At 45.0% G+C, this 26,395-nt stretch overlaps 1 protein-coding gene across 1 annotated transcript; it reads right to left on the bottom strand.

Moving 5' to 3' along the window:
• Positions 1–20,024: 20,024 nt before the first annotated feature.
• LOC137377421 (cis-aconitate decarboxylase-like) lies at positions 20,025–25,634 on the bottom strand. The gene is made up of 7 exons (XM_068046999.1): positions 25,581–25,634; positions 24,724–24,792; positions 24,550–24,607; positions 23,751–23,938; positions 22,829–22,921; positions 22,461–22,666; positions 20,025–21,509 (listed from the first exon to the last, which is right to left on the bottom strand). The coding sequence occupies exons 1-7, from the start codon at positions 25,632–25,634 to the stop codon at positions 20,591–20,593; spliced, it is 1,587 nt and encodes a 528-aa protein (XP_067903100.1). The 3' UTR covers positions 20,025–20,590.
• Between the last annotated feature and the right edge of the window lie 761 nt (positions 25,635–26,395).

The following is a 26,395-nucleotide window of genomic DNA, read 5'->3' as shown; positions in this document are numbered from 1 at the left end:
TCACTGCTTCACCTGAAAGGAGTGTTTGGGGCCTTGGATAGTGAGGAGAGAGGTGGTAAAAAGGCAGGTGTTACACCTCCTGCGATTGCATGGGAAATTGCCTTGGGAAGGGGACGAGGTGTTGACGGGAATGGAGGAGTGGACTAGGGTGTCATGGAGGGAACAATCCCTTCGGAATGCTCACAGGGGAGGGCAGGGGAAGATGCATTTGGTCGTGGCATCACGCTGGACGTGGCAGAAATGGCAGAGGATGATCTTTTGGAAGTGGAGACTGGTGGGGTGGAAAGTGAGGACAAGAGAAACCCTGTCGTGGTTCTGGGAGGGGAATGGGTGAGAGCAGAGACACATGTCCAGCCCATTTCCCACACCTCTGCTCTCACCCCTTCCTCTCTCTCCCAGAACTGCGACAGAGTTCATTATTTTCATTACTTTCATATTCTGTCATTTAACACCCTCTCTGCACTAATGCTTTGTATTTCACCACACCATTAACACACTCTTTGTCCTTGCCTTTGCCCCATGACCTCCTTGTCAGTTATTCTCTGTGACCCTCTGTCCAATCAACACCTTCCCATTTATTCTCTTTTGCCCCACCCTCACTTCATTTGCTTAAAACCTATAACATTTCTAACCTTTGCCAGTTCTGATGAAAGGTCACTGACCTGAAACGTTAACTCTGTTTCAGTCTCCACAGATGCTGCCAGACCTGCTGAGTATTTCCAGCACTTTTTGGTTTTATTTCAGATTTCCAGCATCTGTAGTATTTTGCTTTTGTTTTTGTCATTCCTATTTGTGAAGTAGTCATTATATAAATTGTTGTTGTTGAAAAGGCACAAATAATTTCATTGAACCTCTTCCTTACATTTTATTTTCTAAAGAAACCTAGGGATAGATTGAGATAATCTAACAATATCATCCAAAGCAAAGTAGTGATTTGCTGCTACATTCTGTTTAAGCTAGGCTATATATTTATGTAATAAAAACAAGAAATGCTGGAACCACTCAGCAGGTCTGGCAGCATCTGTGGAAAAAGAAGCAGAGTTAACGTTTCAGGTCAGTGACTCTTCTTCGGAACCTTGGAAGGGTCACTGACCCGAAACGTTAACTCTCCTTCTCTTTCCACAAATGCTGCCAGACCTGCTGAGTGGTTCCAGCATTTCTTGTTTTTATTTCAGATTTCCAGCATCCGCAGTATTTTGCTTTTATTTATATATTTATGTATGTAGTCGGCCAGATTTTGTTTTGTAGATGCCAGTCCCGCCATCAGGACCAGAAGCAGGTGCGTGCAACGTTGGGTCCAGGAGCTGTTGGCCGCATGCGATCCAGCGGCAGCTAACCAATTAACATGGTTGGTGGCAGAGGCTGTGACGCCAGCATCAGCTGATGCTACAGCAGTTGCTGTCACCATTTTTAAAGGACTGCTAGCCCTGCATTCAATCCTGCTGTGTGCACTGAGACCCCAGGTGGCCTCACACTTTAGTGATGCCTCCCTCCAGGTTCTCTGCAGGTTGCTAGGGAAAGGCAGCATATACTATTCATTAGGGATGGGAGCAGGAGACATGGGAGCCTGACCAAGCAAGCCTGGCTGCAGATTGCGGAGGTGGTCAGCAGCCGTGCGGTCGCACAAAGAATCTGGATTCATTGCAGCAAGCAGCTCAATGACCTCATCCAGGCAGTGAAAGTGCATACCTTTTAAAGCCTTCACCTCTTGCGTCTTGTACCTGGCAAAGCAGGAGTGGGCATTGGGTAGGGAGGGTGTGCCCACCCAGACATGGGCAAATGGTCAGGGGATGAAGACAAACTGCCTGAGGCCTGGCAAAATGACCCTGGAAAGGAGCCAGATGCAGGAGGCATCTGTGTGTCCCCATCCTGTCACTGATAGTCAAGCACCAGCATATATATTAGGAATGTTGTCACTGGGGGATCATCAGCATTCATCCTTCTGCCTGCAGGAGAAGCTTGCATACCATCGCAGAGAATGGGACAAAATCAGCGATGGGCTGCCAATTCTCCATGGCCTGACCTCAGTGGAGGAATTAGCTTGGCCACAGGATGGGAGAGGCATTGCAAACGAAGAGATGGGCACCTTCCCAAGACACTGAGTAAGATCGCCATGGGGCAAAAGGATGCATCAGCAGGATGGAGCCATGCTGCTCATTAGGCATCCGGTGCCTGCAGCGATCTCCAACATAGGAGTGTTTGCTATGTCAGGAGGGAAGGCCCTTGCCATTCAATGTCTCTGCTCTATCATGCAGGTCACTTGGACCTGACTCAAAGAGCCTCTGAGAATGTGGGACAGCCTGCCACCTCTGAGGGGGAGGAAGGAGCCTCAGAGGGTCCAGCATCACCTCATACCCCTGCACCCTCCACCAGTGCAGATACTCTCACATTGGTGGGTATGTGCTCATGGTTAGATTCAGGCATACAACCTGGTGAGCACAACACACACGCGTCCGAGCAGCTGACGGAGACTGTGATAGCCCAGGCTTCTGACAGTCAGAGGACTGTGAGAGGCCTGGCCCATATTGATGCCCAGGCTTATGACGTGCCCGTGATGTCACCAGCTTCACAAGAAATGCTGCAGATGTAGTGAGAGGTCAGGCAACATCTGGCAGAGATGCCAGAGACTATGCGTGCCCAACCGTGGACAATGGAAAAGTCCATCCAGGCCTTGAGTGCTGTACTGTCTCTGACTGGTGCACAAGTGGCATTTTCCAATAAGAATTTGGTGGTGTTCCTGGAGAGCCAAATCCAACAGAGCACTCAGTGTCTGCAGGATATTCATACAAACCTGCATACCTTCGTCTTGACCATGAGTGCAAGGCAGCAGTGGCAAGGCAAGAGCAGGACAGGGGACCTGGAGTCACCACAAGGTCCTCTACCCTCTCAGGTCAGCAGGGAGGCAGAAGTGTGCCTTGCATGGGTGGAAGAGTGGCTGCCCACTGCTTCTGGGGGCTTCTCTCAAGGTGCTTCTGGTGTGATCAATAGTTCGTCTGCCCCGTGCCAGTGACACCAGGCATCCATCATCCCTGACGACAGAGGGTGCAACTGCTTCTGTGCAGGAGGACCACAACATGCTGGAGCCCACCAGCCCTAAGGCAGACAGAGGACTGCAGCAAGGTGAGCAGCCTGCCACCACTTCAGCTGACAGTGTAGGGTGTGCACCTCGTAGGAGTGCACGCAAAAGAATGGAGCATCCAGAGACACAAGGTTTTCACAGGTGATTGTATATTGTAGATGGAGAGGGTGGTTTTTGCTTTCATGGTCATTAAAGAGAATCTTCTTCCTATTCTTTGATGTTCTGTTTCAACCCAGCCTCTATGAAGAGGCTCAAGGCGAGACATCATGCTGTGAGGGGTCCAGTTTGGAGTCTTGCCAACTCAACACTGCACAACTGATCAATGATTGTTTGTTCCCTGAAGGAAAGAAGGCAACAACAGGATTGCATTAGGTGAGTCTTTATTGATCAACATGTCAATTGACAGTAAGGATCAAAAGAAACGCGAATGTATAAGAGCATCGCATGGCTCCCTTAAATGTATCTCATGATGTCTCTCCGGTTGTCCCTGGGGTCCTTCATCTGGCGACGTTTAGCCAGCTTCCTCCTCTGCATCCTCATTGTTTGAGGAGGCATCACGCTCCTCGCATTCCCCATCGTCCAAGGCCTCTTCCCTCTGTAGCGCCAGGTTGTGCAGTGCATAACAGACCACCACGATACGTGAGACCCTCGCTGGGGCATACTGAAGGGACCAGTCTAGGCACCAGAATTTCATCTTCAGCAAACCAATGGCCTGCTCAATGGTCGCACATGTTGTACCTCTCCTCAGCATCTGTACGTGGGTTCCTCACAGTTGTCAGTAGCCATGTCCTCGTTGGGTAGCCCTTGTCTCCAAGAATCCATCCCTGAAGGCGTGAGGGAGGCTGGAAAGGTCTGACACCTGGAACTGCCCCAAACTGGTAGGCATCATGACAACTTCCCCGGAAGTGTCCACAAACCTCCAGGATCTGCTTACGGTGGTCGCAGAACAGTTGTACTTTGAGGGAGTGGGACCCTTCCTGTTGATGAAGGCTGCTGGCTGGTGTTCAGGAACCTTGATGGCCACATGCGTGCAGTTGATGACACCCTGCGCCCTGGGGAAACCAGCAATTGCCCCAAACCCGATGGCCCTTTCAGCTTCAGAGTTGGGGTCCGTTCCTTCACTGGTGCTGGATCAAAATCCTGGAACTCCCTCCCTAACAGCACTGTGGGTTTATCCACACCAGACGAACTGCAGCGGTTCAAGAAGGGATCTCACCATCACCTTCTCAAGGGCATTTAGGGAGGGGCAACAAATGCTGGCCTTGCCATTGACGCCGATATCCCATGAAACAAATAAAAAAGGGCATTGGTGACCTCATTGAAGCACCGACGGACCACGGACTGTGAGATCCCATACATGTCCCCAGTGGATCCCTGGAATGATCCAGAGGTGTAAACGTTCAGTGCCATGGTGACCTTCAGAGCCACTAGCATTGGATTTTCGCTAAGCTCGTCATACATCATAGCACATAGGTCAGTGTTGGCCTTCTTAGAGAGCCGTAGTCTTCATTGGCACTGCCTCTCAAACATCTGTGCGTACTTTAACCTCGACTGGTACATGCTCTCTGGTGGGTACCTCCTTCTGTGTGGGGGAGCCACCTGCCTTTCCCCTCTGTGGTACTGCTGCATGTGCCTGGACCTTTCTCCTGCTCTGCTGCACCTCCACTTCAATGAGGCCCATGATAGGTGGCCTCTCCTGAAGTACAAGTCCTTCCCTGCCAATGGTCCCCCTCCATCCCCCAGCTTGTCACCTCTGACAAGGTGGCACTTGCCCATTGCACCCCTCGGAATGGCATCCTGCAGTTTTGGGACGTGTACCCAATCCTCAGATGATGCCTGATGCCCTCCCTTGTCCACCCTGCCTGGCAGTCGATGCTGCCTCTCCTTGCAGCCAGCAATGAGCTGCCACCTCCACGTCACCTCCTTCAAGCAGGGGAAGCTCTGAGGCCCCGTGAATCCTGTGCAGCATGAATAAAATTTAAAACTACAATTAAAATCGCTGTCAATAGGTCTTTTAAATACCTTAATTGCCTGCCCACCACATCGACATCTGATCTTCGCCCTCCATGTTTGCCAGCATGGACAAAATCGGGATGGGACATCACGATGTTGGACTTCCTATCCAACATCTCCCATCCTGATTTTATCCAGCAACACCACCCCCCCACCACCCCCCCACCCCCCCCAGCCCCCAGCCCCCAGCCTCTGTTCCTGCCCCTGAGGTCTGCACAAAATTCAGCCCATCATGTTATTGCCTGTAGTGATCATAATACCATTCAGACATGAACATTGGATAATGAGGTGCACAACATGATTGAGTTGTAACCAGTGAGTTGAGTGGGACAACAAACAAACAGAAAATCAGCTGCTATTACAGTCCTACCTTCCGAAGCAAGAATCTATTAAAAGTTAACATATCTCAAGCAAGTATATACAACAAGGGGATAGTTTTCCTGACTCACTCCTAGAAAGAGTATTTTCTGGGTCATTTTATCCCCTTTATAAAGTTGCTGATACTAAACTAATGTTTTCATTGCTGCCATGGAAGCAGTACTCGCCTCCTTTCACTGGGTGTACTGGCTTGCACAGATTTGCTGGATCGTAATGAGGTCAGAAATATGGGACATGTTAGAATTGTGAGTTCCTTCTCTGTTCCATTCTATATTTATGGTCTTTTTTGGGGGCAGCTGGAGTCACAACAGGATTGCACCAGAAGATTGCAGATTTTTGGCCTCCCACAAGCTCAGAAGAAGAGCCAACATTTTGAATAAAGACGATGAGATTCTCCAGACTTTTTGGGAACTGGAATTGGAATTGGTTCTCAACGCGAGGATTTATTTGTTAGATCGTTGAAATTTTAAAATAAAATTACTAGCAGAACTTAGATGTTCAATATGCCGAAAGCTGTACTACAGAATCTAATAACTGGATTCAACATATGTTAATATATCTCTGTCCATACAACTCAATAGGTGGAATCTTCTCGGGCATCAAGACCATATACGGGTCCCGACCCCCATGGTGTCCGAGTCTCGCCCTCCTGCGTGATCTTCCTGGACGCAGCCAATTAACATGTCGCCTCCAGAGCCCCGTCAAATTAGGGAAGTAGGCGGGCTATGCAGGCGGTGGGGGTGTGTGGACAATCAGATTGCCCAAAACTGTGGACAACCAGCAGCCCCACCAGGAGAGGTGGGCACTGCTGATGTAGGAAGGAGACAGCAAGCCCACCAAATGGAAGCAACCTCTGAAGAATTACAAAGTCAGTAAAAATAAGTGTGGCCACAGCTGCAAGGTCATCATTGTGGAGGGGTGGCTCCTTGTAGTTGTGCTCCTCTGGCAGCCGCGGCTCCAATGAGGGGTAGAATTAAAGGAGGCCTCACTGGCCACGCGGTCTGCTTGACTTCAGCCTCCGCAGGGGACCTATTCGCTGTCAGAAAGATCCCATCAGCATGACCATTCTGCCCCCAATTGGGCACTGCTGGGCAGGTAGCCATTGATGTTCTGAACCCGCCTCTAGCAAGATCACTCAGAGGCAGGAACACATCAGATAGATGACCCGACACACAACTTTCACAAAGTCCCCTCCTTCCTGCTTCCAAAGCCACCTCCACGTGGCTGATAGTGATAGCCCAGTGTTTTCTCTTGACTTCATAACTGAGCTGCAGCACTCTAAAATGAAGTCGGAAATGGACTAATTAGTGTAATTTTCCTGATGTACCAGAGAGCTGAATGAGCTCTGAAAATAAAAGATACAACAGCTAGATCTTACATAAGCTTCCCCATTAGATTGGGAGGTACTCATTAACTGTTCCAAAAAACTACTTTGTTATTCTTCCTTGATGTGTTGTAATCTTTTTGGAATTCTCAGTATCATCTTAATGGCAGACTTGGTATCTCTTTAATAGATTTTCCCATGACTTGTTTAACTATGGTGGCTATTGTAGAGGTTACAGGATGGAAGGGTAACTAGTCTGAACTAGAATCTGGGCCCAAACTAGTCAAAAGCATGAGGTGATAGCCACAGTTCTAATTTTTGCATTCCGTACACCATCAACATTCTACGTTAGCAATCTGTCGAGATTGTAATTATGCTGAAGTTTTTACTCTGCAAAATGTCTCAAGCCCACCCTTGGCCTGTGATACTTCACATCATTCCTTGCCTCCTAACTTCTCTCTCTGCTCTCAGGTCTAATTGAGCTTGTAGGCTTAAATAGAAACAACTAGAAGGTGCTTTTATTGATTTACATTAACAATATATAAAGCCCCTCGAGTTTCTTTTTAAAGTGAATTTTTGAACTTTTGCAAGGTTGCTGAAAATCCCATAAAGATTCCTAGATTCAAAGGTTGCTTATTTGAAAAATGCAACATGTTATATATGAGACAAATGAAACTTTGCACTTTTAAACATTGCAATTTTTTAAATTTTTGTTTTGTAATGGGCTCTCGTTATGGCAGCTGTATTTCTTTTATCTACAGCAAAAGTAAACTCAAAAGCAACAGTTAATATGAGTGGATAATTCTGGAAAGACTATTATTATTGAAGAAGGCTTTGATATGATTCACAAATTTAAACATGTTTATTTTAGTAGCACTAAGTATTGTTACCAACATACTTGGTAAAGAAGGCAGGTTTGTATATTAATTTAATACTTTTCAGTTTTATATTTTTCTTAGTCCTTGGTATATAAACTCACACCCTAAACAGATGGACAGTAAAAGTAAAGTTTCCTAGAATGGCATTTAGAACCATATTCATTTTGACAACTGTGGTATGCAAGGGTGTCATACACACAGAAGGAACAGTTATGAGCAAAAGTGAACTGGAGCAATTATGAACTGTAAAAATGAACTGGTGAATTAAACTCCAAAAAATGGGCACATTTTGCTGCAGACAAGATGGAGTAAGAGATCAGGTGACCCCTCCTGTACTGCAAAAATACATCATGACTTTTGGAGACGAAACTCATCATCAAGTCTGGACTAGTTCTGGGGAATACACATTAAAATGATAATCAGGTCATTCAATGCTAAATGGCTCTTATCTTTAGGTATTGGGCTGACAAAGACCTTCGCAGGCAAAGCGACTCCGGATGCATAACCAAGATAATAGGTGAGAAGTAATACCACTTTATCAAAATAAGCCACATTCCAATCCCACTGAATGGACACACCATGGGGAGAGCATCTATGGTCACCTGATCAAAACCCAGTCTGAGAGACTAAAAGCCAACCAGTGAGGAAGCTGGGACATCCATTCCTGCCAAGACTAAGACCCTGCCTGTTTTTTAAAATTATTCTTTCATCAGATGTGGATGTCACTGCCAAGGTCAGTACTTGTTGCCCATCCTTATTGCTCTTGAGAAGGTGGTGGTGAGTTGCCTTCTTGAACCGCTGCAGTCCAACTTGTGCGGGTACAACCACAGTGCTGTTAGGGAGGGAGTTCCAGGATTTTGATCCAAAAACAGTGAAGGAACAGTGATATCATTGCAAGTCAGGATGGTGTGTGACTTGGAGGGGAACTTGCAGGAGGTGGGGTTCCCATGTTTCTGCTGTCCTTGTCCTTCTAGGTGGAAGAGGTTGTGGGCTTGGAAGGTGCTGACGAAGGAGGCGTGATGAGTTTCTGCAGTGCATCTTTTATATGGTACCCACTCCTGCCACTGTGCATCAGTGGTGGAAGGAGTGAATGTTTAAGGTGGTGAATGGGGTGCCAATCAAGCAGGTTGCTTTGTCCTGGATGGTATCAAACTTCCTGAGTGTTGTTGGAGTTGCACTCATCCATCTTTAAACCACTGTTGCAGAGACTCAAAAGGTGACCTTGAAAACTTCCCATCTGAGAAATTTTAACAAGATTATCCATCAACTTTGACTGAGTATTAAACAAAGGAGTCTGCAATATGTCAGTGAACCAAAAAAGGGAATATCATGCCTGCAACGCGGTTAAAGATTGCTCCCAGAAAACCAAGAAGGTTTCACAGTGAACTTTTCTTTTAATGACATTCAGACTCAAATGTATACAATCCTCTAATCTCTATTCTTGTGTGTGTGCATGTGGATGCCTGTGTGAGTGGGTGAGGTTGTGAACATTTTCAGGTATTTTTTAATAAAAAAAACCTGTCATGTGTCTGTTTATTTGACCCTTAAAACATCCAGGAACTAAAACACTATTTTTAAAAAAAACTATCTGCCGTCAGTTCAGAGGTGAAAAGTACAAGTCACCCACACCATTTCCCACCTGTCCATAACAAAGGGGGAACATTCTTACAATCTACCAGTAGTAAGTAAGGAAATATTATTTATTTGGCCTCCAGAAGCTAATCAAAAATCATTTGTTTCACTGTCACTGAGCATATTTTCTTATTTTTATTCAAATTATTCAAATATCTTTTCTTCAGCAGGTCTGTTAAGGGAGCAGCTAAGGTGCTAAAGTTGGGAACAAATTTACAATAGAACGCACACATTCCCAGGAAATGCATGATTTCCCTCTTTGTTTTTGGAATGGGGAATCTACCAGAGCTTGCACTTTTGTTATCCTTGGCAACACTCAACCTTGGCTTGCAATGTGGCCTTAAATAGGTTACTTTGGCTTTGACAAATTCGTTTTTTGCCACATTGTCCACTAGGTGTGTCTTCTGTAAACCCTTAAAGAGTTCCCTTAAATGATTTAAATGATCTTCCCAGGTGTTGCTGAAAACTAGCAAGTCATCTCGGTAAATAACACAGTTGTTTGAACCAGCTACCAGTTGGTTTATTAATCTTTGGGAAGTGGCTGGGGCATTTTTTCAGACTAAATGGCATAACTTTGCACTGAAATAAGTCATCGGGCGTGACAATAGCCGATATTTCCTTTGCCTGCTGGGCCATTGGAACTTACCGGTATCCTTTTAATAAATCTGTTTTACTGATGTAGATAGAATTTCCTACTTGGTCTATGGAGTCTTCGATACTGGGGATAAGATATGAAGTTCTTGTAACTGCATTGACCTTCCGGTAATCAATGCAGAGTCTAGTTGAAATAATACGGGCTTGGGAAATAATACTATAGAAGAACTCCAGCTGTTCTGGCCTGGGTTCAATTAAATGATTTTCCAGCATGTACTGGACTTCCTTGCAGACCTGAGCTTTGGGGTTCAGTCTATAGAGGTTCTGTTTTATTGGCGGGGTCTATTCTACATCTACATCATGTATTGTTAAGGCTGTGCAACCCAGTTTGTCCCTGCAGACTTCCTTGAACTCCTTTAATAATGTGGTTAGGTCCTGTCTTTGCTGATCAGAGAGATAGTCCAGCATTGTGTCTAATCTCCTTAGAATTTCAGTGGTTTCCAATTTGGCAGTCTGGGGTTCAATTTTAGAATTTCCAGGGTTCTCTTCCTCGTCCAGTTCATCCTCACTACTGCTTTACTAGCTCTACTGTCTGGCACACACTTACTGGTCTGTCCGGTTCCTGACTGTGGTATCTTTTTAACATGTTAATTTGGCACAGTCTTTGTTTTTTCCTCCTATCCAGTGTATTAATTAAGTAGTTTACATCATTCACCCTTTTTCCTTACACTATATGGACCACTAAACATGGCTTTTAGAGGTTCGCCCTGCAAGGGTAACAGCACCAGAACTTGGTCTCTGGGCTTAAACTCACAGACTGCAGCTTTCCTATCTGCCTGCCTTTTCAGTTTCTCCTGAGAGGTCTTGAGGTGTTCCTTTGCTACCGCACAGGCTTGGGAAAGTCTTTCCCGGAAGGTGGACACATAATTTAGTAATGAGGTCACCTCTCTTTGATCTCGGAACTTTTCCTTGATAATTTTAGGGGCCTCTCACCTCATGTCCAAAAATCAATTTGAAGGGGCTAAAACCTGTGGATTCATTAGGGGAATCCCTGGCAGCAAACAAGAAAATTACCGCACAAGTAAAAGCAAAATACTGCAGATGCTGGAAATCTGAAATAAAAACAGAAAGTGCTCGAAATACTCAGCAGGTTAGGCAGCATCTGTGGAGAGAGAAGCAGAGTTAGTATTTCAGGTCTGTGGCCATTCATCAGAACTGCAAGTCACAGATCACAGACCTGAAATATTGGCCGGAATTTTACGCCCTCCCCAAAGAGCCAGAAGGTGGCAGGGGGAAGGGGCGTGCATAAAATGGAGTGGGAGGCTCCGGGGGCCCTTCCTGACCTGCTCCCACCTCCACCATCACTTTTTGCAGGGCGGCAGGGGCGAAAACCGGCCTGCCGGCCCCAGGCCAATCAAGGCCCTTAAGTGGCCACTTAAGAGCCTCCGCCTGCCACCACCCATGGTTGGTCGGGTGGCTCAGGTCCGAGAGAAGCGCCCGACAAAAGCAGGCGGCTTTCTAACGGCCTGGGGGTGGGGGGGGCCTCAAGATCAGGCACCGTGTGCCCGACGGAGGGCTGCCCCCGCTGCCCCAACCACCCCCAACACCCAACACGTCCCCCGTCCCCCCAGTCGACCACACTTGCCTCATCGGGGCCCGATTGATCACCCCCAGTGAGGTACCAAAAACTTACCTTCGTTCCGGGACTCCCCAACATCTTCTTTCCAATGGCTGGGTTGCAGTCCCAGCAGTGGCCAATCCATTAGGCACGACTTCCCGCCTCAATGAGGTGGAAGTCCTGCCTCAGACCAATTCAAGGCCACCACCAACTTTTCAGTCAGTGGACGGCTCCCATCTGCCAAAAGAAAAATTCCAGCCATTAACTCTGCTTCTCTCTCCACAGATGCTGCCTGACCTCTTGAGTATTTCCAGCACTTTGTTTTTATTAGCAAGAAAATTACTTCTTTGTCCCAGTCATAGGGGTATTCACAAAAATATGCTCAGAGCAGAGTTTTTATGGTCTGATGGTACCATCCCAGGGCCCCTTGTGATTGTGCGTGATATGCTGAAGATTTCAGCTGATCGATACCAAGGCTTTGTATGACCTCCTGGAACATTCGGGACGTGAAATTGGTTCCCTGATTGGGCTGTATTTCTCTGGGGAGTCTGTATCGGGTGACAAACTGGGTTGACCCCTCAACTATGGCTTTGGCAGTAATTTTCCTCAAGGGTATGGCTTCTGGGAATCGGGTGGACATATGCATGATGGTTAATAGGTACTGATAACCGACTCTGGTTTTGGGTAGGGTTCCCACGCAATTGATTAGAACTCTACTGAAAGGTTCCTCGAAAGCAGAATGGGTATCAGTGGAATTGGTTTCATTGTAGGAATGGCATGTCTGATAAAATTTAACTACATCTTTGTGGATTTGTGGGTGGTAAAAGTGTCGGCTAATCCCCCCCACGCCCAGCTTTAGGGATTTCATGGGCAATTCGCAGAATCTCCCTGTGATATTTAGGGGGAACTACCATTTGGTGAACTACTGTCCATTCCTTTGCAGATCGCAGTGGGGTCTCCACTTCCTCATTAGGATTTCATTTATAAAATAGTAACACTCAGGCAGTTTCTCTGCCTCTGCCTCAGAATAGGCTGTCTGTGCTATCCCTTTTAAATCACGGTCTGCCTGCTGGGCTTCAATTAAGGAGGGTCTACTGTATAACCTCCTTTTCTTCCCCTAAATTTCCAAACAATGTCTCTGCCAGCCAGACCTCTGAGTCATCTGACTGATTTGCTGGCTCAGCTCTCTCTGGGGGAGCTTGCTTGGCCATGGCCCTGGTTACTACACAGGCAGGAAAGATACCAGGGACTTCCTCCTGTATTTGTTCTGTCTCCCTGGCCTCATTTGTCTGGTCTATGACCACTGGGGCTGCTATAATCTTACCTCAAACCAAAACATTGTCAAGCAGCAAGTCTATTCCAGCCACAGTTAGACTAGGGAAAATCCTTACAATAACCAGTCCAGAAACAAGGTCACATTGCAAGTGGACCCAATACAGGAGTGCAGATATGTAACCTCCAACAGAGAAAAAGTTTCACAAGCCCTACCCACCAATTCTCCTTGCAGGAGGATAGTCCAATATTCTTTTCTTCATTTTAGTCTATTACCTATTTTCTCAAAGAAGACGAAAGAACTCGACTTCCTCCTCATTAACTTTTGGCACTACTCTTGAGTGTCTCGTAATGTCAAAGTTTTGCTCTGAACTGGGGATAAGATTTGAGTGGCTGGTGGCATTCTCACCTTGTGCTTGCAGCCTTTCTCATTCACACTTTCTTGCTGCTTCCTCTCTTTGCTTCTCTCTTTCCGCTGCCTCTTGTTTCATTCATAACTCAAACTCTAATTCCAATTTTTGCATAGCCAGGTCCCATTCCACTTGAAACTTAGCGAGTGTAATTTTATCCATTTCAGGTTCCATGCCTGTTTCTTCTGATTCAGGGCAGGATTTAAATTAGCTAGCTAAATTCTTAAGGATTTCAGGTTTCTTTCTTTTTGTTTGAACATGACTCCCACCTGGGCAGCAAGGCTTTTTTAATCTTCAATACTTAATTGCTTTATTTTATCATGGAATATGCACCTCTGCTCTGCAAACTCTTCAGCATTAAATGTGGCCATGTCCTTTGTTTTTTGCACTGTAGAGAAGAAAGGAGGATACAAGAAAACCTGTTTGTTTAGTTTTTCCGTTTTAGAGGTCAGTTTTCCTCTCATTTCCAAATCTCTTATTTAATCTGATTATTCAAAAATCTTGGATGAGCCCCAATTTGTTATGGCCAAGGGGGAAATTGTATGACTGGTATCCACTGGTCACCTCCCAACTGACCACAAATAGTGTGTTTGTTCAAATTAGTGTCTTAGCCCCTGTGTTTTGTTGGCCAAATAAACAGACAGCGATAGGTTTTCTCATGAGTTTAAAACAGAAGATTAAATATTTATTAAACAATCATCACAACACCACCCACGCACGCATTCACTCTCATGCACAGCCAAGAAAAGATAGCTAGAACTTAAAGGGTAAAAGGCGTTAAGAGTTCAAGGTGTAAAAGTCTGCAGTTTTCACGAAAAACCTGTGGGAACCTCTTTGAAGGTATGTTTTAACGTTGCAGGCCTGTTTGCTGGTCGTTGCCCTTGCTGGGTGGCTGAAGTCTCCCTGCAGATAACACTTCAATTTGAAGATGGTATCTCTTAGTTCAATTTTCACAGGTGAAAGAGTTGTTCAAAAGAACTCTCTTACTTCTCTGCTGTAGTTGGTTGCCAGCTCATCTCAGCGGGGTTTAAATGTCTTCGCTGGAATGGATCTCTCTCTCTCTCTCTCTCTCTCTCGTACATGTGCTGGAATTAAAGATGGCTTTCGATTTCTCTCTGTGGCTGGAGATTCCAGACTGATTATCTTGGTGTTCTGATGTTCTGAACTTGAAAGACTGCTTTGTTCTTCAAAACGATTACCTTCAAAGGTGAACTCATAAGTGTTAGTTTTTTCCCATGCGACTTCAGGTTTCAGTTTTTGATGGACTGGTACAATAGCTTTTGATGACCCCATTTTGTTAATAAGAAGGCTATTTATAGTATTGTGGTGAAGGATAGCTGGAGACATAGAGTCTGGGGAGTGCCTTTGTCTTCGTTCATTTTGTGTATAGCTCACATCCATGTGTGATAAACTAACATTTACATGCAGACGGGATTAATTAGTTTCCGTTCTAGTTGACATGGATGTGGATTTTAGGGCAAAAGTTTGTATGAGCCATGTGTCTTGTCCTCCATTTTGTTGACATGTACCAGTCTTTTTTTTTTAATTCTGATTTTTTTAATAACTCTTCAGTTTGTTTCTGTATTTTCATCACTGCATTTCTCGTATGCATGACACTGCTTTCCTAAGTGCCTTCCTGTGGCCTATTCTCATGTTATTTCCAGGTAAAAAGTCTCGCATTGTGAGAGATAAATGGCTGCAAATGTGGGCCAAGAGCCTCTTGGAGCTGGCGTGACCTGCGTCTTATGACAGCTGGGTTTTGGTTTCGACCTGTTCCACGCTGCATCACTTATGCCACTTCCTCGACAGCCTGGCCTTGCCTCCTTTCTGCTAAATGAGGGTTGGTGGAGAGATTACATCCTGAGACAGAACATCATAACCGAAGCTGCCACAGTACTGGTTATGGGCCAACATTCTGCCTGTGCATTTTTCAGCAGGAAGGGAGATCAAGTTATTCCCATGGACTCTGGTAGTCATGGGCAGTTTCTGTGAAGCACAGTAATAGGGCAGATGTAACAACAACTTGCATTTATACAGTGACTTTAACATAGAAAAATTTCCCAATGTACTTCACGTAGGCATAACCTGAATGCCAAAACAAAGATGTTTAGAGAGAGGTAACTGAAAGTTTGATCAAAGAATGGTTTTTAAGGTTCTCAAAGGAGGAGAGGAGGGTAGAGAGACAAAGGAGTTTAGAGAGGGAATGCCAACGCATGGGTTAGGTGGCTGATTGCAAAGCTGCCAGTGATGGGGAAAAAGGGGAGGGAATCCACCTGAGTCAAAGGAACAGAGAGTTTGGGTGTTGGGCTGTCGACTGAAGGAGGTTACAGGGATAGGAAGGGGTGAGGCCAGGAAGGGATTTAAACAAACCAGATGAGAATTTCAAATTTTGGCACATTGGAAGACCAGGACCCAGTGTAGATCAGCAAGAACAGGTGATGGGTAAGCAGGATGTGATACGAGATAGGACATGGGCAACTGAACCTTGCATGCAGTGCAATTTACAAAGTGGAAGATTGAAAAGAATTGAATTGGATGGAGAGCCAATTAAAGTGGAGTGCCACAGTAGGGTGACATAAATCCTGAACCATTTTGCAAATGCTCAAAAGGCATCCCAACTAATGAGCAGAGATTACTAAGACTGAAAGGAGAGGCAGAAACTCAAGGAGCATATACAAGTCTGCAGGCAAGTGGCAGAGCATCCCAGAACCTGACCCCCTATTTGATGGCTGATGAACTGGAGGTGGTGCTGGAATAGAGGAAGTTGTAGTTGTGAGACTGATGGTCCTCTCGGCTAACCCATAACAATTTTCCAAGAGATTAACACAGTGGCATGTCTGCAAAGAGGTTTTTTTTTTCTATTCATTCATGGGATGTGGGTGTTGCTGGCCAGGCCAGCATTTATTGCCCAGCCCGAATTATCCTTGAGAAGGTGCGGGTGAGCTGCATTCTTGAACCGCTGCAGTCCATGTGGGGTAGGTACACCAACTGCAGTTAGGAAGGGAGTTCCAGGATTTTGACCCAGCAACAGTGAAGGAATGGCACGATAGTTCCAGGTCAGGATGGTGTGTGACTTGGAGGGGAACTTGCAGGTGCTGGTGTTTCCATTCATCTGCTGCCCTTGTCCTTCCAGGTGGTAGAGGTCACAGGTTTGGAAGGTGCTGTCTAAGGAGTCTTGGTGCATTGCAGCAGTGAATCTTGTAGATGGTACACACTGCTGCCATGGTGCGTCGGTGGTGGAGGGAGTGAATGTTTGTAGATGGGGTGCCAATCAAGTGGGCTACTTTGTCCTGGATGGTGTTGAACTTCTTGAGTGTTGTTGGAGCTGCACCCATCCAGGCAAGTGGAGAGTATTCCATCACACTCCTGACTTGTGCCTTGTAGATGGTGGACAGGCTTTGGGGAGTCAGGAGGTGAGTTACTTGCCTCAGGATTCCTAGCCTCTGACCTGCTGTTGTAGCCGTGGTATTTATATGGCTACTCCAGTTCTGTTCCTGGTCAATGGTAACCCCCAGGATGTTGCTAGTGGGGAATTCAGCAATCGTTATGCCATTGAATGTCAAGGGGAGATGGTTAGATTCCCTCTTGTTGGAGATGGTCATTGCCTGGCACTTGTCTGGCGCAAATGCAACTTGCCATTTATCAGTCCAAGCCTGTATATTGTCCAGGTCCTGTTGTATTTCTGCACAGACTGCGTCAGTATCTGAGGATTCGCGAATGGTTCTGAACACTGTGCAATCATTAGTGAACTTCCCAACTTCTGACTTTATGATTGAAGGAAGGTCATTGATGAAGCAGCTGAAGATGGTTGGGCCTAGGACACTACCCTGAGGAACTCCTGCAGTAATATCCTGGAGCTGAGATGATTGACCTCCAACAATCACAACCATCTTCCTTTGCGCATGGTATGTCTCCAACCAGTGGAGAGTTTGCCCCCTGATTCTCATTGACTCCAGTTTTGCTAGGGCTCCCTGATGCCATACTCGGTCAAATGCTGTCTTGATGTCAAGGGCAGTCACTCTCACCTCATCTCTGGAGTTCAGCTCTTTTGCCCATGTTTGAACCAAGGCTGTAATGAGGTCAGGAACTGAGTGGCCCTGGCGGAACCCAAACTGAGCATCACTGAGCAGGTTATTACTCAGTAAGTGCCCCTTGATAGCACTGTTGAAGACACCTTCCATCACTTGACTGATGATCGAGAGTAGACTGATGGGGCAGTAATTGGTGGGTTGCACTTGTCCTGCTTTTTGTGTACAGGACATACAGGGGATATTTTCCACATTGCCGGGTAGATGCCAGTTCTGCAGCTGTACTGGAACAGCTTGGCTAGAGTCGCAGCAAGTTCTGGAGCACCTATCTTCAGTATTATTGCTGGAATGTTGTCAGGGCACATAGTCTTTGCAGTATTCTGGGTACTGCCTGTGTGGAGTTTGCAAGTTCTCCCTGTGTCTGCGTGGGTTTTCACCGGGTGCTCCGGTTTCCTCCCGCAGCCAAAAAGACTTGCAGGTTGGTAGGTAAATTGACCTTTATAAATTGCCCCTAGTATAGGTAGGTGGTAGGGAAATATAGGGACAGGTGGGGATGTGGTAGGAATATGGGATTAGTGTAGGATTAGTATAAATGGGTGGTTGATGGTCGGCACAGACTCGGTGGGCCGAAGGGCCTGTTTCAGTGCTGTATCTCTAAATTAAACTAAAAAAATTAAACTATTCAGTGCCTTCAGTCATTTCTTGAGATCATGCGGAATGAATCGAATTGGCTGAAGACTGGCATCTGTGATGCTTGGGACTTCAAGGCGGTGCGAGATGGATCAACCACTTGGCACTTCTGACTGAAGATTGTTGCAAATTCTTCAGCCTAATCTTTTGCACTGATGTGCTGGGATCCCCCATCATTGAGCCATCTCCTCCAGTTGGTTGTTTAATTGTCCACCACCATTCACGACTGGATGTGGCAGGACTGGAAAGCTTAGATCTGATCCGTTGGTCATGGGATCGCTTGGCTCTGTCTGTCGCATGCTGCTTATGCTGTTTGGCATGTAAATAGCCCTAGGTTGTAGCTTCACCAGGTTGACACCTCATTTTGAGGTATGTCTGATGCTGCTCCTGGCATGCTCTCCTGCACTCATCGTTGAACCAGGGCTGGTCCCCTGGCTTGATGGTAATGATAGAGTGGGGGATATGCTGGGCCATGAGGTTACAGATTGTGGTTGAGTACAACTCTGCTGCTGCTGATGGCCCACAGCGCTTCATGGATGCCCAGTTTTGCATTGCTGGATCTGTTCAAAATCTATCCTATTTAGCACAGTGGTAGACCACACAACACGATGAAGGGTATCCTCAATGCGAAGACGGGACTTTGTCTCTACAAGGACTGTGCAGCGTTCACTCCTATCAATACTGTCATGGACAGATGCGTCTGCAGCAGGCAGATTAGTGAGGACGAGGTCAAATACATTTTTCGCTCTTGTTGATTCCCTCATCGCCTGCTGCAGACCTCGTCTAGCAGCTATGTCCTTTCAGACTCGGCCAGTTCAGTCAGTAGTGGTGCTACAGAGACACTCTTGATGATGGACATTGAAGTCTCCCACCCAGAGTATATTCTGTGCCCTTGCCACCTTTCGTGTTTCCTCCAAGTGGTATTCAACATGGAGGAGTACTGATTCATCAGCTGAGGGGGCCGGGGGTGGGGGGGGGGTGCGCGCGGGTAGGTGGTAATCAACAGGAGGTTTCCGTGCCCATGTTTGATGTGATGCCACGAGACTTCATGGGATCTGAAGTTGATGTTGAGAACTCGTAAGGTAACTCCCTCCTGACTCTATACCATTGTGCTGCCACCTCTGCTGGGTCTGTCCTGCCGATGGGACAGCACATACCCAGGGATGGTGATGTCATGTCTGGGACATTTTCTGTGAGTATGACTTTGTCAGACTGTTGCTTGACTGGTCTGTGGAACAGCTCTCCCAACTTTGGTACAAGCCCCTAAATGTTATTAAGGAGGACTTTGCAGGGTCAACAGGGCTGGGTTTGACGTTGTCAATTGCCAGGTGGTACATCCGGTTTCATTCCTTGACTTTGTAGTAGTTAGATATAACTGAGTGGCTTGCTAGGCCATTTCTGAGGGCATTTAAGAGTCAACCATATTGATCTGGAGTCACATGTAGGCCTGACCAGGTGAGGACAGTAGATTTCCTTCCCTAAAGGACAATAGTGAACCAGATGGTTTTTTACAACAATCAACAAAGGTTTTGTGGCCATCATCAGACTAGCTTTTAATTCCAGATTTATTAATTGAATTCAAATTCCACCTTCTGCTGTGGTGGAATTCGAACCCATGTCCCCAGAGCAATACCTTTGGTCTCTGGGTTATTAGTGACAATACCACTACTTCACCGCCTCAAGTTTCAGGCTGTAGCTGACTGTTAGCTTCACTGGATATGAAGCTCTAATCTATATGAAAGCTATATTTGTCTTTGCATTAATGGCACAATGCTTTATCTGCACTTTGCTGATCCAGTGTGACTGAAATGTGGACACACTGTGACTGGGATGCTTCTGAGGGAGCATCAAACATCATCATTAGTCAGACATTTGAAGTACCTATGATTTCCAAAATGTGTTTCCAGTGGGCAAGTCTCTGCATAAGAAGCATGCATTGAGGAAAATGAACGTTATCAACATAACCAACAAATAATTGTCATATTGTTTAATGCAATGTTACTAAAATTAACAAATATTTGAAATGCAATATGTTATTGGTTAATCAAAACAACAATAATAAAGATGTACTGAATTACATGCAAAATGTATAATCTATATCATGACACCTTTGGAATAGAAAGGATGCATTTTCAAGACAACTGTAGTGTCAGTTCAAATCAGCTTTGATTTGCAACCATGCTGCAGTTATGGTATGAATGCAGCCTTAATCTTGAGTCAGGGTCTGGCTGGACACCAGAATGAAGTGAAATGAAATTTCCTGAAGGAAGAAGTCATGTACCTCTTCAGTTTGATGTCCAGTCAGGCCTCTTTGTTACCTGCAGTGATTATTTTTACCAACTTGCTGCATCTTACAGGTTACCATTCCATTTATCCACACCTCAGCAGGACAAATATCTCCGATGCACCTCCATAAGTGTGGGCTGCCGTCCCAAACATTAAAATAACCCATTCCTGGAAATTTGGCTGGTTGTCCCAGATCTGATCAGACAGTGGAGGAAGTCTCGCCACATTGCACTTCTGATAGTAGACTCTAATACCACCATTTTCAGTCCCAATGGTTTCAGGGTTTAAATCCTTATAGTGCTGATTACATATTGCTGATCAAATATGATAATCGACGATCAATCTGCTAACTTACATTTAAACATTAGTGCAAAGAAGTTGACATTTTTCATTGCAAATAAGAAGTTAAAGTGGAACTATCCCTCACTTCTTCAAGGTTCTCAACTGTGTCGATAATTGCTTCTATTTTCTCCTGCTCCAACACATATGAAGCATTATTTTTGAATTTGTTGAGTAGTGATTCTCTAGACAGTGGGTTTCTCCAGTGTCCATAGAAGGTGTCACATTTTCCACTGAACACATCTCTGTTCTTCAGGACTAGAACCACTTCTGCATACATCTTCTCAAAACTGGCCAAGTTATCTTCAGGATGCTGAAGTTCCACCTTGTTAAGTAACTCATTGAGATCATCTCGTTGGAGTTTACTTTCACTGAATGATTCAATGCTCACATCACCATCCAACAATGCAGAGCAGGCATTAAATTGGAAGGAATGGCGAGCCTCATGTTCTGTCTCTGGAAATGGCCTGTTGATGTATCGGGAAATGGGGACACGGAGAATAATTCTGTCAATCATAGAGGGTGAAAAAGCACCATCATTGGAAGTTGCCAACTGTCTGACTGAGGCAGCAGCATCTACCACCCAGTGCATGCCCAGATGAGCAGGGAATCTCTTAAATGCAATGTCTTGGTCCTCCAGCAGAAAACGTGTCTGTTCAAGTGGTGCTATTTCCTGAGGTTCATAGTCACCATAGAAAGCAGAAAATCCAAAGCAGCCAGGGGTATTGTCTAGAATTTTTGCATTTCCCACCATTCCTTTAGAAGCAAGGAGAGCTGCCTCAAAGCCCAGCCGTGCGGCATTGCCAACATGGATGGGTTTTGCCTGAGTGGCTGCATTAGCCATTGGTGCCCCTGAGAGTGAAGCTGCAATAGCCAGGGCATTGACACACTGATTAGGGTTCAGTGATAGGAATTTAGCTATGGCTGCCGCACTGCCTATTGTCCCAACCACACTGGGAGGGTGAAATCTGTTAAATAAAAAGAAAAGATATTGAAGCATCTGATCCTTTTGCTTATTTCTTATTACAGAGTAACACTTGAATTCAACAGAATTAACAGTTTTATTTGATTAGTTGTTCAAGTCAGATCCTTTGCTAAAACGCAGTGGGTCGAAGGGCCTGTTTCTATGCTGTATGACTCTATGCCTTCCAAGGGCCTCACTGCCCACGCATCAGCCATTTATATCAATGTTCTTAATGAACCGTAATAAAACCTGGTAATTTTTGTGGGTTGTACCTAGAGGTTGAAATGTATTCTCTCGGGTGTGTTATGCTGTTTTATTGCCTGCTTTTTGTGTATAAGTAGCATACTATTAATGATCATGCAGCAACATCTGGAATCTGCACATGAGCAGTTGAACGTATGAAGTTGCTGCCCAATTTGTGCTTGGAATTCAAATACATGAAGGCCATGAGGTTGTGACACTTAACCACTAGTTACCCACTAAATACCCAAAAAATATTAGGGCGTGTCTATTCCAATCCAAGTGATTTTTTAAAACTAAGTCTTAATTACTGTCCAAAAACCTCCCTGGCCCTGAAAATTGGGGAGTCTTATTCCTTCTGATTTTTGTTGATTTTTTTACGTTTTCTATCTTTTTATCTCTCTCTTTCTCAATCCCACCTTTTGTTTTCTGCGCATGATTTGGCATCATATTAAATATTCTAATTTACACTTCCTGTTTAGACTTTGCATGTCACGGTCGGCAGTTTTTACTTTGATTGGTTAAGGAAATACCAAGTTGCTTGACTTGTTCACACAGATTCCAGATCCCCTGTAGAGGGTGCCAGACAGTTTCGGATTTCTAATCACCAGGTGCTCTAACGCAAAATCCCATAGAAAGTCATTGTGCGAGTTTTAGTGACAAATCTGGCCCGCAGTGCTGTGCAAATGTTTTGAGTTCAGTGTCAGAATCTTACCTTTTAGGGATATTGTTCGCCTCTTGGGAGAAGCGCAATAACCTGCCCTGAATTTCAATGCCCACATTAAAGGCCAGCAGGAAGTCAAGACCACTGGGTTTGGAGTTTGCAGGCAGCATTTGGGCAGCAGCTAGGAGGGCGGGCAGAACAGCTCCTGAGGGATGGGTGGCAGGGTGCCAGGTATCGTCGAAATCCATCGAGTGGGCCTGAGGATGAAGAAGAGGCAACATTCAGATTAACTCAATGAAAACAACAGGAAATGCCAGAAGAATCCGTTGAGATGAGGAGAGTTTTATCATTAATATTTTTCTGTCACTTTTCTGGTTTTGGGAAGCCCAGCGGACGTAGATAGAGTACAAATATCTCACCGCGACTCCATTGACGAAAGCAACTAGAGTAGGAGAAAGTTTTAATCCTTTGCGTCCATACACCGAGCTGACCGGGTCTTGGGCAAACAGTTGCTGTGCAAGGAAGAAAGGGGAACAGGTTAGAAAGTATGGAATTGGACTGCTTACTTTAAGAAAAGGCCTGTGTTGAGTCAGTTGGCTCAGACAGTGACTGTCATTGGTACGATTTCTTTTCTTTTGGGCCTCCTTATCTCGAGAGACAATGGATACGCGCCTGGAGGTGGTCAGTGGTTTGTGAAGCAGCGCCTGGAGTGGCTATAAAGGCCAATTCTGGAGTGACAGGCTCTTCCACAGGTGCTGCAGAGAAATTTGTTTGTTGGGGCTGTTGCACAGTTGGCTCTCCCCTTGCGCCTCTGTCTTTTTTTTCCTGCCAACTACTAAGTCTCTTCGACTCGCCACAATTTAGCCCTATCTCATTGGTACAATATGTTTGCTAAATGAGTAATCAGTGCATTGTGTACACTTGAGCTGCCAATCCGTGTGTATCCGCGATCTACTGAAATCAATTGAAATAAAAATCGAGAGATGTCAAACGGGCTGGAGATCTGCTATCGCCCGTTTTACATTCTCACAGTCCCCTTAAATTTATCACACAAACTTTGGGAATCAGTTTGAACTAGGTCTCCAAGTTAGGCAGCCGCTTTTGTATTTGTATTTTGTCACATTACCGTGGCTGTATATACGCAGCCGAAAATGAATGTACACGATGCAGTGTTATGTTGGAAGCCTTGAGATGTCTGTTATGCTTAAAGAGGTACTTTTGGTGCTTGGCGGAAGCTGACATATTACTGCAGGAATATCAAGGCAGTCGGGAATACTCGTTCAGCCCGGGAAGTTGCGGTGACCATTTCTAAGTTTGAAATTAGTTCTTTGTGTAAATTACCTGGCAGTAATTGAGGCAGATATCAAAAACTTGGCTGGTGCTACCCAGGACCCCAACTCCAATGTTATCCAGGATCATGCGTTTACTCCTCTGTAAAACCGTATCTGAGAGACGATCAGCTCCAACCCCGGAGACAAAAGAGCCGAAACTGCTTGTCACAGTCTCCTTCAAATCCGCTGCTTCAAAAGCTAACAGAAAAAAATATATAATAGTTATAAAATTGTGCGTGTGAGGGATTCCTTTGTTTAAATAGATTAAATTAAAACCGCCAGTTTGAACAGTTATACTTTCCTCCAGAATATATTCGATAACATTTACAGAAAAAACTCTTCCTCGGAAATTGGTTAGACATTTCCCCGCCAATATGATCACATTTCCGACTAATAGCGCTCTCCTGTGTTAAGATTGGAACATAACAACCGATTTATGTCTTTTAGTTTCTTTGGTTTTATTACAGAATCCGAGAGATGGGCTGTTCACACAACAACCAGCAGCGACTTTATGGTCACTTCATTATTGATCTGACGCTCTATCTGGAATTAATTCCCACAGAACAGAATTAGTTCTGTTGTTGGCGCTATTGTACGTTTGAACGTATTTCAACTCATTTATTTTTCAGTGCATAATCCTGGAGTTGTAGCAGACAGAATTACTGGGATATCGCACGGCCCTTCCCACCTTCAGTGTCGCATTCCTGCTGTGCACCTGACTCCAGAAAGGAAGCATACACGAATGGATAAACAGTGATCATTTTATTTTCATGTCTTATTAAACTAAACCCAGGTAGGAGCATATTTACCTTTGTGGGAAATGTTATGGTGCCATCGCTTTCCAGCTGTTAAACAGGGCTGAATTTTCTAAAGATGAACAGAATGAATTAGTGTTCGCAATTAATCTTTAAAAATACAATTTTAAAAGATTACAAATATGGTTAAAGGTTACATTAATTTTTCAGAGCTACAAAAATATCTACCTGCAGCTTGGAAAACATTCTGATGTTTTTCTCTTTGTAGCTTGCACTTGCGATCGGTACAATTTTTTCCTGAGAGAATTATGTAATTGTGCTCTTGAGTTGGACATTTATATAGCATCTTGGAGCTGGAGAGCCGAAAGCTGACGTCACTCACTCTCCCCACTCTCCACCCGATATTATCAAAGATTTGCATAATTAGAATCTGTAGGACTTCCCTTGATTTCCTCATTGTTCCATCAGTAAAGGCTAAAGTTACATGAGTACATTATTTAGGACTGACCTTGAATTCCAGTAATTGTCTCTTACTTCCCAATAACTACAGACAATAATTAGGTTTAATGGCGAACTAACGTGGTCGTGTTTTACACTCCTTTACTTTTCTATTAACTTAAATGGGCAGCGTATAAAATGGACTGGCGATTCACTTTCCAGTTTTCAGTTTGACCAATTCACCCCAATGTTATAATATATAAAAGTTTCAAAGGCTTCGTATTTCTTTTTATAACCCTCAATGGGAAAGTTTGCAGAAGCAGGGCGTAGCGCCCTGGAAATGGTGGACAATAATTTAATGTTCTGTTCCTTGCCATCATGCGACAATCCGCGCTCCCCCACCACTGACTGACCAGAGCACTCCCCGATTCAGGTGGGGTGCTATGAAAAACATAAAAACCCCGATTGACATCTTCGGACAGTAACACAAGGAGCATGTGCCAGACAGACTGGGTCCAGTCTGAGCTGGCAGTCTAGCCAAAGAGGATCCACAGGTAAGTTTGTGTTTATTTTAGTGAAACCAGGAGCAGCAGAAGTACTGTAGACCGCTGTTGGTACAGGCTCGCACCCCTCGGCCTCACCTATACCCTGCCGCCCGGTGTCCTAAACAGTGGGTCCCAATTGCTGTGTCCCAAAGCCATGATCTGCTTCAGATGCCCATTTTGCGACCGCAGCTCACCGGTCACATTGAAATGAAGATCAGGTCTTTAAATCACACTGGCCTCTTCATTTTCCAAACAGCGTGGGAGTGCTCTGCTGGCTGGCCATCCAAAAGTTAAAATCTACCTCAATGTCCTGCATGTCAATAAAAATAACACACTTTTTCCACACATCTCAGTCCATGAATTTGATTGAAGCTATAATCCAAACCGAAGTAAATCAGGGGCAAATGACCCAAATCAGTGAGAGCCAAAACATTGGCCAAAATATATTTTTTGTGCTCAGCCAAGTAACAACAGCCCTGTTGTTTGGTGATACCACCCAACTCCAGAGGGTGGCAGTAGTATTATGGTAAGGAAAGAGATTGGTTCAGTCAAACTGCAATCCTGAGAAGGAAGCTGTTCCAATCTCCTTGACCTCCCATCAATTATCGCTACATGAGAATAAGATCACCATATTTGGAAATGCCCAAGAGTCTGGCCCTGTTTGCTTGATCTCAGCTTTATTGATTGCTTGCTCAAGAACTTATTTAGACTACTTATATGGTTTTCACTAACAACCAATTCCAGAAGAAAATCATTTGGTATTTCAGTTAAAGTGTGAGTTATCATACTTTAGACTGTGTTTCTTATTTGCCAGAAATACCGGATAAGGAAATATTCACAATGTATTTGCAATGCTACATACGAAGACCAGAGGAATCCTTCGTAGAGAATTTGTGTTTGCTTGTTATTCTTATTTA

The sequence above is a fragment of the Heterodontus francisci genome, chromosome 15, assembly GCF_036365525.1.
Source record: "Heterodontus francisci isolate sHetFra1 chromosome 15, sHetFra1.hap1, whole genome shotgun sequence".
NCBI lineage: Eukaryota > Metazoa > Chordata > Chondrichthyes > Heterodontiformes > Heterodontidae > Heterodontus > Heterodontus francisci.
The sequence above is the reverse complement of the archived record's forward strand: the minus strand, read 5'-3'. Positions and strand labels throughout refer to the sequence as shown.

Coding starts and splice junctions, on each gene's coding strand:
- LOC137377421 (XM_068046999.1), bottom strand. CDS start 25,634: ATGGCTTTGGGACACAGCAATTGGGACCCACTGTTTAGGACACCGGGC. Junction 24,793..25,580: donor TTAGGACACCGGGCGGCAGG/GTATAGGTGAGG, acceptor TAATTCTCTCAG/GAAAAAATTGTACCGATCGC. Junction 22,922..23,750: donor TCTGCCTCAATTACTGCCAG/GTAATTTACACA, acceptor TTCCTTGCACAG/CAACTGTTTGCCCAAGACCC.